Raw genomic sequence first — 19247 nt, 5'->3', positions numbered from 1 at the left:
ATTTTATATGTATTTGCAAGTATCTGCTATGAGTATAATGTTGCAGTGTATTAAGTTTCTCCACTGTTTCTCCACGGAAAGGACATTTGTATATCACACTGTACTGGTGTCCAGTAGACTTTCCAATGTTAATTATGTTGTTTATTTGAAAATTCAACAAGAAAATGATCTGGTTTAGTGGAAAATTTATCAGGGCAAGTGATTTTACATGTGCTGCTGTACCGGATTACACTAGCAATTTTTTAGTCATAATTTTCCACCTGTGGACATTGATTGTGATATTAGTAGTGAAACAGTAGAATTATCTTCTGTAGCATCAGGGCACACATCTGGGTGTATAGCTTTGGGAGAAGTCGACTTCTGTAAGTTAGTCTTTCAATTTTGCACAGTGAGTGATTATTCATTGGTTATGGAGGCAGAGGTTGGGTGAGGGTTTTTGTGAAGAATGACATCTAAAGGGTGGGCATTGATGACATTTTTTGCAAATATTGGTATGATGAAGTCTTTGAAGGGCATTTAGAAGTGAAATACATAAGAATGAAGATTTTTTATGGATATCAACTTCTTTATTATGAGAACACAACGTTTCGGAGTTAATGCTTACATGCTTCATATATCCATAAAAAATCTTCATTCACCTGATGAAGGAGTAAGCATTAACTCCGAAAGTTTGTGTTCTCATAATAAAGAAGTTGATATCCATAAAAAAATCTTCATTCACCTGATGAAGGAGTAAGCATTAACTCCGAAAGTTTGTGTTCTCATAATAAAGAAGTTGATATCCATAAAAAAATCTTCATTCACCTGATGAAGGAGTAAGCATTAACTCCGAAAGTTTGTGTTCTCATAATAAAGAAGTTGATATCCATAAAAAAATCTTCATTCTTATTGGTATGATGGGCAAGAACAAATTAACAAAAAATGTGAAACAGTAAAGAAGATGTGATACATGATACACTGTGAGGACTGCTTTGGTTGTGATACATCCAGAACTCGATTTGATTCGATTTTCAATATTGGACCCTGGATTCAATCATTTTCAATTTGATTCTTTATAAAGTAGAAAACAGATTTCATTTAACTTTCAGTTTTTATTAAACAAGCCATGTCACACTGAAAGCTTCTCTGAAGTTTTTACATGGAAATCAGGAATGTAAATAATATACTAGCTTATGATATACAACTTGGTGATATCATTACTAACAGGAATTCTCATTGGATAATTAACCGAGCATCAACCAATCAAGTTTTGCCTTACTTTGCACTTGAAACTGCTCGAGTTGGAGTCAAAATTACTTTCTTGCGGTGTGAAATTAATTTAAACAGATATTCAAATATAAAATCGGAATAGTGATGATGGTTATTGAAAATCAAACCAAAAGTGTCAGATTCGATTTTCGATGAATCGAACTGAATCATTGCAGCCCTTAGTGATATATGATACATGATATGTGATACATGATATGTGATACGTGAAAGGTTGATCAGACAAGCTATCCACCTCCATTCCAGTAAATGACCAGTCTATAACTTTCTTGAGAGTTGAGAACAGAACATTGTCTGTCTCACAGTCCTTAAACTGCATTATTTTCTCTTTCTCTCAGCCATTTCTGCATCACTTGAACTCTAAAAGAAGCAAGTCTTGATTTCCTGAATGTTTCCTCTCATTTGGGCCTTTTTCAATAAAGAAAATATTTGTTTCTATCAAAATTATGTATATTCCTATACTAAATGAGAAATAGCAAAGGTAGCAATTTGCTGTGCCAAAGAGTCTGTTGTATCAGATAGGTAAATTGTCATAGCATCAGTTTCTCAGTTTCATGAGTTATGTATTTATTTGTATGTCAGTGTCTTGCTTATGGATTTCCACAAAGAGTGAGTGAGTGAATGAGTATAGGTTTACACCATTTTTGGCAATGTTCCAGGAATGTCATGTCAGAGGAATTGGAAATTGGCTGAATTGCATATTGTGCCTATGTTCGGAATGAAATCTAGGTTTTCCCTGTGATGAGCCCTCGTTATCACCATCAAGCTGCCCCAACATCCCTTGCCAAAGACATAAACATGAGAGATTTATATGACCTGAAAAATTCCTTCCACATCAATCTGCTGAGATGGGAAGAAACAGAAATACTGATACAAGAAGTGTTAAAAGTAATAAAACAAACTGTGACGATCTTACCGTAACATGAGAAGTCAGGGATTTACCTCAAATCCTGTATTTAGGGGTCCCTGGAACTCAGTTTTCAGGGGTCCTGGACTACAAAATGGGTGTCCCAGGCTTTGTTGTATTATTGTTGTATTTCAGTTTCTGGTATTGTATTGTGTATCATAATCATCACATTGTTACAGTCATTAAATGCAACTGACACCATAACCCAGCTGGTAACAAACTCAGTGATAACTTAAATGAAATTAAACACAGATGTTTGATTATAGAGAGATTTATTACAATCTAATTAAGAACCATATAAACAATTACTCAGTAATGCTTCATGCTAAATAACACTGACTAGTGTTACTCAGAGTGCAAAAATTGCCAAATCCAAACAAGACAATGATCTCTCAGAATCGTAAGCAACTTGATTATGCCAACTGTAATCATAAGAATATACAGATGTTTTTGTTACTTCATCAGAATCTTTACGAAAAGTATTTAGACTTTTTCTGCATCCCTATGGATGCTGTAATAAATTTTCATGGGTTCATAGTCAGTTTTTATGGCATTGAAGACAGAACTTCACTTCCAATAAATATCTGTAAGTCTTCATTAACAATAGGGATGTATATATCATGATATGATCTAATTAATTTATTTTTGAAGTAACAATGTCTACTCCAAGGCAACCAGGTTCCATCGTTTAGAATCTGTTAGGTCAGGAACAGCTGTACCCAAACACTGTGTCATCTTACACTCAGTCGCAGTGGAACCTTCAAGCTAATTTATGCATACGATATGAATGAATCATCATTGTGATCATGATATTAACGTGTGGGCTTGTTTTGCTAATTGTCCTCAAAGGTAGTTTTCTGTAATTTTCTCCATCGGCATGCTTGAGTCATATGGCGTTGATACACATCAGTGTATCCGGAATGCAGATGTCGTTGGTGGGAAAATAACCAGTTTGAAGAATGTTCTGTAACTTTGAGGGAAATAGGTGCTAGTTTGTTGGATATTGAACATAATGTCAAGAGCGTAGAGTTTATGTTCACACTGGTGCTGCTCGATTGCCATTGTCCTTACTAATGGTATGACCGCAGGTTAAAACAGCTGTGTGAAATGTACAACAGATGTCATGTGGAACAGATGAAATCAACAATGGATGATTAACTTTTTTCTCTGTCCTGGGAATGTCGCTGTTATTTTGTGTCATGAAAACAATGAAAAGTGTGTTTTGAGAATTTCATGAGACTGCCTCAGAGAAATTAAAGGAGTAATTAGACATGAATGAGGATCTGTCTCTTCCAACAAGTGCCGAAATGGCACATGTGTTACGAGGATGTGATGCTGCTTCTCGGTTGAGTCATGAACAGGTGAGCAATGAATAGGTGTCATGAACAGGTGAGATATGACCAGGTGAGTCATGAACACATTACACATGAACGGATGAGACATGACCAGATTTGTCATGAACATGTGAGACATGACCAGGTGAGTCATGAACAGATGGGACATGAACAGGTAGGTTACGAACAGATTATGTTTGAACAAGTGAGTCCTGAAAATATGAGACATGAATAAATGAATCATGAGCAGATGAGACCCTAACAGGTTAGACATAATCAAGGGAGTCATGAACTCATGAGACCTGATAAGGCGAGACATTGAACGGGTGAGACATGACCAGGTGAGTCATGAACAGATGAGATACGAACAGGTAGGTTACAAACAGATTATGTTTGAACAAGTGACTCCTGAAAATATGAGACATGAATAAGTGAGTCATGAGCGAATGAGACCCTAACAAGTGAGACATAATCAAGGGAGTCATGAACTCACGAGACCTAAACAGGTCAGTCATGAACAGGTGAAACCTGACCGGGCGAGACATTGAATGGGTGAGACATGACAGGTGAGTAATGAATAGATGAGATATGAACAGGTGAGTCATGAACGGATGAGACACTAACAGGTGAGTCAAGAACGGATGAGACACTAACAGGTGAGTCATGAATAGGTGAACCATTAACAAGTTAATCATAAACAGTTAAGTGAGACATGAGAAGTGAATCATAAACATTAGTGAGTCATGAACAGGTGTCAGCCATGTACAAATGAATCTTAAACAGGTATTTGTTGTTTAATGATGCAGTTTGTTAATAATCAAACATGGCCCATACAATATAGTACCAATATTATGAGCCACAATTAATGCTGTGTTTATAATTTAACTCATGGATTCTGACCCCCAATCCGTTTTAATGCCCAATGTAGAGTGCTCATTTGTAAAAGTATCATCAAAGTATATATCATGTATTTCTTATGTTGATCAGCCATAGAATGTGTTTCAAACAAAGTTAAGGCCACACCAATTTTATTTCTTGTTTTATGAATCTGCTAGTATTTTTGCAAAAATAAGCAGAAGGAAATAGAATATAATATTACCTGCTCAAGAAATAAAATCCTTATGTTTTTATCGGCCAAAATGTAAATTTTTGAAGATATTATTTTGGATTGTTTTTTGCCTCATTACACGTCATAAATCTCCAGAAGCAAAATACTTTTAATATTTAGAAGGAATATTACTTCAATGGTGATTTTATTTATTTATTATTTTTTTTCCCTCTTGCCTTCAGGCTTTCAGAGAACAGGAAATGTAAGTGGTCTGGGCCCTTATTCTCGAAACGTTCGTAGCCCTAAGAATTCTCTACTTTGATCGTAACCAATGTGTTAAGTATGGGCTTAAGACGATCGTAAGGCTACGAATGTTTTCAGAATAGCTAGCCTGGACTTTTACATGAACTTCTCTTGAGACTGCAATTCCTTTTTTTGTTGAAACAGCAATTATTTAAACCATTTTGTCTTAGGAACTGATATTTATCTGGTTGTCCCAACAGAAAGTTCAGTCTGATGGTGTAAGGATGGTTTGTGTATCTTCGGGGAATCAAACCTGGGTTTTTTGTGTGACGATGACGAGCAAAAGCTTTTAACCACTAGGCTACCCCACCATTCTGATAAAGTAACTCAGGCGACATCTGGCTCATATTTACTTGAGTCAGAAGTACATTTCCTCAAATCTATCTTTTACCCACTTTGACATTTACTTAATCAGCCATCTCACAGTTCCTGAACCACTATGATTATTTTCCCCACTACCTAGCCCTAGTGACACTAGTGACATGACAATCAATCATTGCCATTTTCCCCTCAATATGAATCCCAGTTGTTGTATAATTTTGTATTTGCTTAGCTCTGAGTCCTCAGGAAAACTTATCTCAAACCCCTGAAACATAGAATCAACTCTACAACTACCTAAAGTAACTGTACCTTCATAACTGTATGCTATATGAATTAAATTGGTCTTTAGTAGCCCATGCTTGAATTTTGCTGAATGCTGCATTAAACAACAAGCCAACCAAACAACCAAGTCTTTTAGGCAATGTTCAAATGTATGGTATGTAATATTTGGGATCACAGTTTCTGAGTGAACTGCTTGAGCCCCATCTGGGATTTGAATGAACATGCTCAGAGTAAGGCATGTAATTATCAACACACAAAGTCAGTGATCCAAAGTGGTTTCCCACCACTGATGTTGCTGAAAGCAGTGGCAACTCAACTCACCCACTCATTCAGTCTCAATTAAATAATTTCAAAACAATGACGGAAGTGATTTGTTTCCATGTACATCACTCACTCACTCATCTCTGTTCCCACCCCTCTGAGTCCTTCACATCAAAGTTACAGGGATTGGCAGCCTCAATCTTAAAACACTGGTCTCATTGCACATGATGAATACTGTGAACCAGTGTGCAGAACCAGCATTTGTTTAAGTGTATGAAACTATGTAGATACATGGACACTAATCTTGGCATACTGGTCTTGAATGTTCCGAACAAGATAAGTTGGTCTGACCTTAAGCTAGCCATATTGGCCACAAAACATTTGAGTCTGTGTCATGACATTTGAACCTTCTTATCTGACTTTGTATGATTTGTGGACATGACCCAGGAGTAACCCTTACCGCTGATGAGACATTACGTTGAAACTAAAACATGATTTAGAAGATCTGGTTGAAAATGTGAAACCACCATTGAGTTTTGGACCAAGCCAATGAGAAGACTGCTTTGATGCATGATTTTTGGTTTGTTTCATTGTTTTACTCCATACTTGGTAATATTTCATAATATCTATCATGGCAGGGGGGTCTTGACCAAACGATCCAGTAGTCAACAGCAAGAGCGTCAGTCTACGCAACTGGGAGGTGATGACAAGTCAGTGACCTGACCACTCGATCCCATTAGTAACGTCTTGTGACAAGCATGGGTTGCTGAAGATCAATTCTTACCCAGATCTTCACAAGTCTGGCACCATAGCAAGTGGTCAGGGCAAAGAGAAAACAGTTTGTTGTGTCCATTAACTTGTTATGAGTGTGTGTATTATGATCATTTTAAACGTGTGAAGATCTTGGTTTCAGGTAGTCTTCAGCGCTTGTTATAGAAGGTGATCAATGGGATCAGGTGGTTGGTTGACGTAGGTCTTTGTATCTTAATTGCCCAGATTGATGCTCATGATAGTGATCACCAGATTGTTTGGTTAAGATTTCATTATTTACAGATCAATGTCATATAGGTTGAATATTCCTGAGTGCAGTTTTTAACAACAAACGAACAACAATCTGTTGATGGTGATAAGGTTTTATGCATACACACTGTCAACAACATTTACAAGTATACATCCTTGTGAAATGTGACCACTTGCCTCAATGTATCCTCGTCACGCATAAAGAAGTTCAAGATAAAAATTTTGAACCATCAATAAAAGAAAAACAATGAAAATATATATTGGAAATTGATAAAAATTGAAAAAAATAACTAGTAGATAAGATACGATGAAGGTATAGAAGGATAATCCAAGATTTACGTCTTGTAAAAGTATATAATTTAGATAGGATTGCTTGAATTTTAACATTGAATTTACATGTGTGAGAGTGGAGAGAGTGACTAAGACCTGTTATGGTCTGTAGGGTGAGAGGACTCATAAGTTTGGGTGAGATGTATTTTTCTGATCTTAAGGAGCATCATTGAACACATATAGTTTGCATTGCATGAATGGAAGAGGAAAGATATACGGTTAGTGCAAACAGAATGAATATAAAATGATATTTTTGCTGTAGAAAATACACTATCTGGGGTAGCAACCATTTATGTTGTATCATAACTTATGGCTACATGTGATGATGGTTTTAAGGTAGGGTCACAAATTTGGTTCTGGTGAGGTTACAAGATTTATATCAATTTTGTACATGACTGTATTTTAAAATTGAGCTTAAAAACATCATGAAGCTGAGGTGGGAGAAGGGGAACAGAGAGGTAATTGATTTTGTTCATGACATGCAGAGGGGTCACTTACTTTTTGCATAAATTTTAAAGGGTGGTCATTCACATTGTACATTTTTCTCCATAAAAATCATCACCCTACAGCAAAAAATTAATATCAGCTCCTTAGTTTGTTTTGACAAATGAAATCCCCTGTCACAGGAAAAGAAACATGATACATGGCAAGCATTATTAAGAATTCATGGCTGTCCTGACAGGTCAAATTCCGTTTCACAAATTGATTCAGTCACCATTGTGTGGGCCAGAGGTCACAGGAGTGTGCCAGAAAGTACAGAGGATATCTTTGACAAAAGTGTTAATGACAAATGTTAATGTGTTCATATGTCAACCAATGCAACTGAGGTCAAAGTTCACATGACCTGTCCAGGTCAAGGTTAGTCATTGCTGTATAGCAATATATAGATAGACCTGTCAGGCTTGAACAATGTAGAAGAAAACAGAGTGATCAATATTCAGGTTTGAATATTTTAAAATATTTTCTATGACTTACACTTTGAAAGGTATTCAGGCCCTGCAGACAGCAAATTATAAGAAAGATGTGAATGTTTATTGTAATATTCAGTCTTACAGTTACAGATGTCTTATAAGGGACAGCATCTGACTATTTTCTGGTCATGGTATTGCATTCATAATAACATGTTGTCATCAGGTAGCGAGTCTTCAAAAGTGAAATTTAATGGTTAAATCTGTGCTGCTTCAAGCAAACAATCCTGTGATTGACGTCATGAGCATCAATCTTAGCTGTTGGCAGACCATGACATATGACTCCTCCAAGTCAACAAGTCTTGCAGTTTAATCCCATTATAAGTAATTGCTTATGATCATGGATTGATGGATGCCAATGATATTTGTAATACCGGATCTCCACAGGCAAATAATGTTATCGATCCATCCCACATACCTTCTGCTTCCTTCTGATTAGCAATTCAGATCAGGAGGTCAGGATTGTTGACACGTATCCCACTTGTGCGTATCAGTGCTCTTGCTGATGATCACAGTGGTTCAGACATAATTGTTTCCAGAACGCCGCCATGAATATTGCTGATGGTGACTGTGCGGCATTATACAACAAAAAACATAGAAAACGTCCCCGTTGTACAGTATGGGGTCATCCGTCGCCATTGTATGCTACAACATTGTACTCAAAAACAGTCCTTACTTTGTTTCCCAAAGACCACAGCATGTTTTGTAAAATTTCTGCTTGACTGAAATCACAGTATTCACTGACTAGAATTGTCATTAAGTTTCAATGTAGCTTAGTAACACAAATGTGACACAAAACTACCTTTGATAACTCCTGGATATTTGCTGAATCTTCTGTTACTCTGAGTAGTGCTATGGTTCCTAGATGTCACATTTTTGGTTTAACTTGAATTAATAAGGCTGCTTCTTTCCTGTCCTTGTTTTTATATCAAAAGGAGGAGATTCTTCCCTAGCTAGACTACTGCTTTCCCACCCTTGTTTTAAATATGTCAAGAGAGAAGATACTGGCCAAGCTGGGCTACTTTTTCACCACCTTTGTTTTCATATAAAAAGTGGAAGATTCTGGCCTAGCCCTTGATTGTATAATCACTTTTGGTGAATGGGGTGTTTCAGATATCCATGGTATACCCCTTATCAAATCTTGTCTTTTGAATTTAGAATAAGTCTCTAAAGGGGAATGATAGATGGCGCAGCATTTGATATAGATATTGTGCGTGTTGATGTTTACGTCGGCTTGAGTTGATGGTGCCGATGTGGATACCATATTTATATTCATGAGTGAAGGAATGCGATTATGAATGGACATGAACATCTCAGTAAAACTTAGGCATTTAGTTAGTGTTTCAAATATACATGTTGCAATGATTTTGAGATAAACCAATTTGGAATAAGTTGGGATAGGTAAATTAGAATTTCCCCTTTTGATATAAGAGCAAGGTTGGGAAAGAAGGAGCAGTTAAAGTTGATTCCAGGGAGGGAAAGTTTCACCATGGAAGATCAGACCTGAGGTGTTGGTGGGGGTGGGGGAGTGGAACTTTGTCCTAGGCCTAGGCCAAAGTTTCCCTGGGGAAGATCAAGCCTTGGGGTGGGGGAGTGGAATTTTGTCCTAGGGCGAAGTTTCCCTGGGGAGGGCTTGGCCAGGGGGAAAGTTTGGCCTGTTACACCGGCATCCACTATCTTGGCTGTCCTGTTGATTGGCTGAATGTACATTAGCATGAGTATGAATTATGGCTTTGAAGATTAAGACCATGTATTAACAACACAGTGGATTATGGTTAAAAACGTAAAAACGGTGCAGTTTTGTTAAGGATGATGCCTGTGTAGGTGAGGTAAATTGGTGAGTGAAACCTGTCACCTGCACTATAAATTGATTGTCGTGTCACAGTTTGTCAGTCAATCAGCTGATGAAAGATTTTCTTGCAGATCCTCGGCCTACTCAAAAAGGTATAATTTACTTTATATACATGTACGCTTGTGTTGTATTTTTCAATGCTCTCTTTATTGATGAATAAAGAACATGATGACTCTCAACATGTTATTCAGTTGTATTTTATGGCACACAGAATATCAGTCTGAGATTGAAAAGGGAAAAGTTCGCTAAACCAGCAGGCTCACTATACCGACATATTTTGCTGGTCCCAACGCATGTCAGTTTAGAGGACTTCCACTGTACATATATATGCTTTACCATAAATCTCATTATTGAACTTCAATCATAAGGGGTTTAGCTTATCCAAGTTATGAATATAGATTGGAACAAATAAAGAGCTAAGTATAGATAACCCATCAGTAGATGACTGTCAGTGTTATCCACCATTGTATTGCTTGCATTGTTCAAACAGTTCGACTTGTTTGACACATGTATGTTGTCGTATCTCAGTTGTGTAGATCGATGCTTATGCTGTTGATCATTGGACTGTCTGGTAATTATAGAAGATCAACAGCAGTTATTTACAGATCACCATATAGCTGGAATATTGCTGAGAATTATTCCATTATTCATTAATACAGATTTTAATTGTTTCAGTATCAATTACTAGTATGTTGTATTACAAATGTATTTTATGCAGATAAAGGTTCATTGCTACATATACTGAAATAAATTTCCTTTCAAGCATATAGAGTAATTATCTTACACTTTAATGTCACAAAGACAACGTTTGCTATAATATTTTACTTCTAATTATGAATAGTAGACATGTAAGAAATGAAATGGTGCAGATACATTTACGTTGAAAGGAAGATTCAAGTCTGTAGTGTAAGGGAAGTGAAAGTTATTTGCTTAAAAGTTCTTGAATATATGTATAATCATATGTAACAATGACTGCAGTCATCTTATGACATTTAACCCAGTCTGACCAGTGCCATCTTGTCAATGGAAAGTGGCATCCCGTAGAAGAATATCCAATTAAAACTACCCACATGTATTCGATATCAGATGCCATGGATAGGGCTTAATATAATGGCTTTACATCTAATGCTTAGTCAGTATGCCACCACATGACTCTCACATCATTGTGATATGCAGTTTACATTTTCCTGTTTTTCCGTGGTTAAATGTTTCTTAGTGATTCAAGTTTAACCTTATCACTAGTATGAATAAAATTGGAAATAATTCATAGAATGCTGTTATTTTGAACAATGTTATTTTGAACACTCAAAAGGAATTTTCAAAGGGTAGGAAACTTCTTGTATATGCTGAAAATGTGGTGTGTAACAACAAACAAAGTCTTTACCACTGAGCATGTCCTTTTATCTTACTTCAGCCACGGCTCTAACCAGTTCCTCATTATGTTTGGGCTGGCTCGTGATATTATTCACAGAGATTGATAATTGTTAACTAAATATCATTCGGCCATCGCTGATTATCAGTTCAGTAAATCTGAGTAAAAAATAAAAAAATTCACAAAGTTGGAAAGAGATCAACATTTCCGATAAGTGGCAAGAGGTAGTACATTTATACACAAAAGCAGCACTTTGTACATACTTTGAATAAATCTGTAATTTTTTGTGTTATGTGCATAAAATTTATTTTGCTTCAGTAATTAAACATAAAATAATTTTCACATGATTTTAAAATTGTTCCCATCAATGATATATCCAATTATCAATCTAATTCCAGCCATCACCTGATGTAACACAACATAGATTTAACACTATGTGTCACATTCATATTTGCATATAAATATTGAATTCAGTACATTCAGGAGTGTGAAGCCACTGGAGGGATTTGAGACTGGGTGATATTGTGACATCATGTGTCATTTGCTTCTTGTATTACAGGCAGCAGAATCCTTAATCTTTTGTAACTTGTTGATCAACTTGTTAGAAACTACAAACCATAAATTGTGACAATAATCTATCCGAGAGAAGACTAAAGTTCTCATCCAGGATGTATGACTCTATGTTGTTCCTGTTGTACTTTAATGTACATTTCACAGCCGATAGGCCACATACTGTGTAGGTGTGGTGTACTGACATGTACATAGCTTGTTGATAACTTTCCATGTGTCAGTAATCACCATTTGGTAACATTTCCTGATCGGCTTATGTTATTTATGAAAATCATGAGAAATCAGTTTATATATATGCAAATGAAGGATAAATTTTTATGTGTTATCATCATTCTGCTTATAGGAAATTTATGACACATTTGATACATATTATCAGCTGCCAATCAGTGTGGATTTCCCCACAGGTAGTTAAACATCAACCACATGATGATGTACATGAAAACACTTCTGTCATTGCTATGAAATTGTTTAGCTGATGCAAGTCAGTGCGTGAATTGAGTCTTATGCCACTGCTAGCATTATTCAGCTGCATGACACCAGACCTGGGCTTCACATGTTACTGTGTCGAATCTAACATGGGATCTTCATGTGGTAAATGAACACTGTAACCTGTGACCAGGCTACCCTTCGCCCCTGTTGAAACAAGAATAATGGATAAGCCGCTTTTAGCAATATTCCTGCAACATCACAGGGAGGAACACCAGAAATAGACTTCTCACATTGCATTCATGTGAAGAATCGGACCCCTGTCTTCAGTATGACAAGCAGATGCATTAACCTATGCTACCCAGTGCCCCTTTGAGATAATGGCTTAGAAATTACTCTGATACATTTAGAATCATATTAATGATCTTCATGCTTATGTGAGGAGTGGTTTTTGATACATGATATGACTTCATACTGCTAGAACTGGCCAATCAAAGCTTCTGTGGTAATGTGGATACAGCCTTGGTTTCCGGTGATGAAGTCATGGGGTTGATTCCCTACAATGTGCGAAGATCATTGTCTGTATCCCTGTTGTGATACTGCAAGGATACTACTGAAAGTAATGCATATCACCAGACACCATGCTGTGACATCTGCTTGAATGTATGTGTGCAATTGTTGTGAAACTAATCTAGCTTTGTGTTTTTAAGACTTCATGGGTTGTATTATTTAATGCCTAACATGTTCATTACCCTGAAATTGGTTATTTTCAGATATATGAGAAGATGGATAACGTCATCAAACAAGGATACCTACGGAAGGCCTTTCCTTCAGAGAGGGGGCTTTCCAACCTTCTTGATGTAAGCACCTCAGAGATTACATTCACTTTATATGATCATTTACCAGGACTTCCACAAAGGGATCTTGGCTCTAAAATCATCACGACTTGCAGTCTTTAACTCCATCTCACAACAGTAAGTTGTAGTTGAGTGAAGATCCTTTTGTGAAACACCTGGTCCAGTTTTTCAGATTGTATCAAGATCAAGGTTAGAATTGATCTTCAGCAACTCATATTTGTCGTAAGAGGTGACTAACGGGATCAGGTGGTCTGATTGTTTGGAAGTCGCTGTTTTAAATGGGTCAGCATTGAGATACTTATGAGGAGGAGTACGTGTTTTTTTTTTCATGAATGTTTATGTTATTGAGTAATTTCATGTTTAACCAGTAGCAGTCTGCATAGGTTTAAATATTATGAAAGTTACAATTTGCATAGTTTAAATACTTTCTAAAACCTGCCAAAATCTGAAAACACATGTATAGACATTTTGGAATGTGAGCTCTCACAGTGGCTCTGTCATCATGGGCCTTACATGTAGCCATGTTGAGTTATGTCCCTTGGACACACCTGTAACCTATACTGTTGCTTGGTTTGTCTGTGGCATTATTGTCATGCTTGTGCTTTAATTTCACCAAAGTGTTCATGCCAACAACAAACATTCATGTGTGCTTTTGTCCTGTAACCAGTGAAGATCTGGGCTAGAATTGATCTTCAGTAACCCATGCAACCAAGGGGACTGAGTGGTCGGACATGCTGACTTGGTTGACACATGTATATCATCGTATCCCAATTTCATAGATTGATCATCATGCTGTTGATCACTGGATTTTTTGGTCCAGACTGAACTGTTTAGAGGTAGCTGCCATATTGCTTAATTATTGGTGAGTGTGGTATAAAACTAAACTCACTCATGTTCATGATTCTGTCCACAGAAAATCGACCCCAACAAGTGGTTTGTATTTCTCGTTCGGCAAGGCAAGCCATATTTGGAATATTATGATAAGGAGACTGATGTTTTCTCTGCGGAACCAATCAACACCTTTGACCTCTCATCCTGTAAACAAGTGACTTTCACCTTTCTGAGGAATGCTCGAATTCACACCTTCAACATTATACTAGGTGACCGGATCATTGAACTTGCAACAACATCCAGGTAGATGTAAACAACAATAGCATGACCCACCTGACCAACATGGTGTACAAAGATGATGTAAATTTCCTTCTTCTAAAGGACCTCTGAAGATCCAAGTTAGAATTGATCTTCAGTAACACATGCTTGTTACAAGTAATATCGCTTCAGTTGATCAGACAACAACAAACTTTGTAGGTTTTAATGCAATTTTTCCATTCTTATGGAAACAGTCTTCAGGAACCCATGCTTGTCATAAAATGGGACAGGTTTGTCAGAATAGTTGACTTTGTTGCTATGTGTCATTATCTTGACTCACTCATAAATTTTGTTTTCTGACTAGCTAAGTGCTCTTCTATTATTTTCAATGTACCACACTTTTAAGTGAGGTACAAGAAGATTTGCCTTGCATTCCAATAAATAAATGTTAACAAAATGTTGAAAATTGAAGTCCTGGTGAATTTTAAGAAGGGGAATTACACTGCGGCGACTTTACTAAGACAATACCTGTGGGAAAAACAGCAACCTGTAAGATTTGAATCACATATTTTTATTATTTTGATTTTCAAAACTTGTCATGCAAAACCTGAAACAAATGTATATCACATCTAATTCATGTGATGCAAGTCTCTAAAATGGCATGTGTAGCTGATTGGTTTGTTTGTGTTATCTGTTTACATGCTGAATACTGAAAAATATGTTCATTTCTAAGACTAGATTGCAGTGTAATGATTATCTTGTGATCAATATCCTGAGGTGATGTCATCATCGTAATATTTGTTGTCATTTTCTTATCCCGTGTCAGCAACCACATCCTCTTGCTCTTTCTCACTTCGTGTTGTGGCAAACATGATATCTCGGTGTAAACTAAAGTATAATTGCTTTCCTTTGAAACCTTCCTTCCTTCTTTTAACATGACATGAACATTATCATCAGGGTTATGGGATGGTTGTCAGCCCTTCCATCCATCCATGCATCCTTCCAAACATAAACCCACCTACTCACCAATCTATTCATACAACCATCCATCAATCCATACACCACCCATCCACTCACCAATGTACACACACACACCCATCTGTCCATCCTTTTATCCATCAAAATGCTCTCACCTTCCCTCTCCCCATCCATCTAAACATACACCCCCACACACCCATCCATCCATTCATCCATCTAGACATTCATAAGCTCTTCCCAAGACTGCTTGAATCCTGATGAACAATGATATTTTTCTGGGATTTATCTTCATTTTATTCTAGAGTTCAGTGTTTCCGGGTTTTTCTGACCCCACTATCACGTAAACCCTGAAACATACTCAAGAATAAAAAAGAACATGACACCCAGAAAATTCTCTGTGTTCATCAAATAGCATCTTTTAAAATTCCAGTCATGCATCTATAAGGCACTTTAATCCTTCCTATTTCTGTTGCAGGGAGATAATGATATCTTGGTGCGACTGTCTTGAAAATACACTACAACGACTTGGAATTCTTAGGGTAAGATACCTTTTTGTATTGCTGTAATATAGGTATAGAAAGGTCTGATAGTCACTCACAGTGGCTCATTCCATGCAGAATGCAGACTGAGTAGAACCTTCTTTGTCATGCTTTAAGTCAGTTAAGGTCATTACTATCCATGCTTGTTATCTACTACCCCATGCTTGTCATCAGCAACACATGCTTGTTATCCACTACCCCATGCTTGTCATCCACCACCCTATGCTCATCACTCCACCCAATACTTCTTATCTACCACCCATGCTTGTCATCAGCAACACATGCTTGATGTCCACTACCCCATGCTTGTCATCCACCACCCTATGCTCATCACTCCACCCAATACTTCTTATCTACCACCCATGCTTGTCATCAGCAACACATGCTTGTTATCCACTACCCCATGCTTGTCATCCACCACCCTATGCTCATCACTCCACCCAATACTTCTTATCTACCACCCATGCTTGTCATCAGCAACACATGCTTGATGTCCACTACCCCATGCTTGTCATCAGCAACACATGCTTGATGTCCACTACCCCATGCTTGTCATCAGCAACACATGCTTGATGTCCACTACCCCATGCTTGTCATCCACCACCCTATGCTCATCACTCCACCCAATACTTCTTATCTACCACCCATGCTTGTCATCAGCAACACATGCTTGATGTCCACTACCCCATGCTTGTCATCAGCAACACATGCTTGATGTCCACTACCCCATGCTTGTCATCAGCAACACATGCTTGATGTCCACTACCCCTTGCTTGTCATCAGCAACACATGCTTGATGTCCACTACCCCATGCTTGTCATCCTCATTACTGGTTCGATTCTCAGATTTGATGATGTGGTCACCACCACATTGCTTCAGAAGCTTCATGGCTTGTCAGTCCCAGACTTGGTTATGTACAGATATCATGTCAATACTGCAGCATAGTGTGATCTTAAAAGAAACACAACAATGGTTCCAGTGCAGATCATGCCTAATGTAACCATCAAATACAACACATTCTCTGTTTCCATATCCAATGTGTTTTCAAGACTTTGTTCATTATGTCAATCACTGGTTTGTCTGGCTCAGTCGGTAATGTAAGGACTACTGAAGTAGTACAGTTTTATACAATGAAAACACCAAATGATTCATGATTCTTACATGTGGACCCGTGAAGATCCATGTTAGAATTGATCTTCAGTCACCCATGTTTGTCGTAAGAGGTGACAAATGGGATCAGGCTAGCTGACTTGTGTCATGGTATCCCAGGCTGTTAATTCCTGAATTGTCTAGTCCAGACTTGATTATTTATAGACTGTTTATCACCTGATATGGCTGGAATATTGCTGAGTGTACCACTCACTCACTCACTCACTCACTCACTCACTCACTCACTCACTCACTCACTCACTCACTCACTCACTCACTCACTCACTCACTCACTCACTCACTCACTCACTCACTCACTCACTCACTCACTCACTCACTCACTCACTCACTCACTCACTCACTCACTCACTCACTCACTCACTCACTCACTCACTCACTCACTCACTCACTCACTCACTCACTCACTCACTCACTCACTCACTCACTCACTCACTCACTCACTCACTCACTCACTCACTCACTCACTCACTCACTCACTCACTCACTCACTCACTCACTCACTCACTCACTTTACCTTTTGTCCTGAAATCTCATACTTTTGTTTCAGAAAGAAGATCATGAGCATGTCTACTCCTTCTGTCCAGCTGTTGTGAACAAGATTGGACATGCAAGCAAAGATGATCTGGAGGATGGTTCAAAAGAACAGGAAGGGGCAGCAGCAGATTATTCTGTTCCAGATGAAGAAATATTCGGGACAGTTAGAGAAATGGAGCAGGCAGAAGAAACTGATAAAAAGATGACAGAAAAAGACATTCATGACAATCTTCTTCGTAAAGAAAGCAATGCCAGCCATGCTAGTGAAGATGACGCGTCTGACTATTCTGGGGACTTTGTTGGTAGAGAATTCTTTCAAAAAAATCGGATTCTTTTGGGAGAAAAAAAAGGAAATTCCCTAGGAAGGTCTGCTGTTGTTAAGTCTGATAAGACGAGTGTGAAAACCACTGAAACTCAACCTAAAATGGTGGAGGATTCAAATAACAATACCAATAGTTTTGGCAGTGAGGACAATTGTATAGATGATCTGGATGATGGGTATTCAGAACTGACCAACTGGTTTATGAAAGATGCAAAATTTGGGGAAGGTGGACACAGTGGAATGGCTGTCTCCCAAAATCCATCACCTCCAAATCAAAAGACCACTGCTTCATCACATATCAAAAATCAGGGTTCACTCTCAGATGGAATGTCAAAGGAAAAGCTTGTTGTGGACTTGCCTCAGGAAGGTTGCTGTAGCAATGACTCTGGTTGTCGACCTTTGGTAGGTGGTGCAACTTCTGCAGCCGCTGCTCAAGATTCAGGATTAAGAGGCAGTGGTGCTCAGAATTCCGATCCTGTCTCAAACATGAACCAACGAGCTGAAAATGTTTATAGTGCTTTTCCAGGTGCAGAAGAAAAAGTGTTTTCAGAAACAATTACAAGACAAACGGAAACATCTTTAAAAAGCGTTGAACCTCCTCCAAGGAGTTCAGCTCCGAGTGTAAAACCAATACCAAGGAGACGCACACATGTTCCCTGTTCTAAAAGTGTTGATCATGGAACCACCAAGATGTTTCACAATTGGGAGACTTTTGACTCTGTCGCTCCACCCATATCCACAGTCCCCCCTTCAAAAAGAGCTCCAAATACTTCTGTTGCTTCTGCAACAAGAGACTCCATGAGCAATGGTACAAGCAACATCCCACCGTTGCCACCAAGATTTGACTCATTGCCCTCCTGGTGTTCAGACTCCACTGACGACACCTTGTTCAAAAACATCCAGGAACGCCCAATGCCTAGAGTTCCATCTCCAGTGTTTAACCATATGACCCAGTCTTACACTGGACCTTCACCGTCCAGTCAGGAAGTTCCTCCAATTCCTCCAAGAAGGGATTCAAGGGCAAACAGGGCAGCAAGCACATCGGACATTCCCCCTCCCCTCCCTGCAAGAAGGAGCCAGAGCTTCCGAATTCAACGACCGATTACGTCTCCTCCAAACCTGACAGGTGATGTTCCACAGTTTTCAGATCATCAACCACCAACACCACAAGATATTGACGATGCTGTTGTGCGGCGGCCAGATCGCCAGTTGTCCATCAGAATGAGGATGGAGAGGGGACAGAGTGTTCACACTGTGATATCATTGAAACACAATCAGATAGACATTCTTCAAGGAGAGATGTTGTCAGCTGGTGTTGCTCTAGAGCTTACCCAGAAGTCGTGTCAGGGGATTGCATTGGTGGATATCAACAAGAAAGTTTGGTAAGTTACATTTAGTTATACATATATTTACAAAGACTATATTTTCAAAATTAGTACTTGTATCTTCTGGGACATGAGTGACCAAGACATTACACAGAGTTGTGGCCCTTGGGCAC

General features: G+C 38.2%; 1 protein-coding gene across 1 annotated transcript in view; it reads left to right on the top strand.

The window, feature by feature from the left end:
* The window catches only part of LOC137264875 (uncharacterized), a 45753-nt gene that overhangs the window by 13751 nt on the left and 12755 nt on the right, over positions 1-19247 (top strand). The window contains exons 3-6 of the mRNA XM_067800222.1: positions 13034-13120; positions 14031-14251; positions 15660-15723; positions 17441-19131. Of these exons, the coding sequence (XP_067656323.1) occupies positions 13046-13120; positions 14031-14251; positions 15660-15723; positions 17441-19131 (2051 nt within the window). The 5' untranslated portion in view covers positions 13034-13045. The remainder of the gene's footprint in view (positions 1-13033; positions 13121-14030; positions 14252-15659; positions 15724-17440; positions 19132-19247) is intronic.

This window comes from Haliotis asinina, chromosome 15, assembly GCF_037392515.1.
Source record: "Haliotis asinina isolate JCU_RB_2024 chromosome 15, JCU_Hal_asi_v2, whole genome shotgun sequence".
NCBI classification, from domain to species: domain Eukaryota; kingdom Metazoa; phylum Mollusca; class Gastropoda; order Lepetellida; family Haliotidae; genus Haliotis; species Haliotis asinina.
Note: the sequence above shows the minus strand (reverse complement) of the source record. Positions and strands in the feature narration are given on the sequence as shown.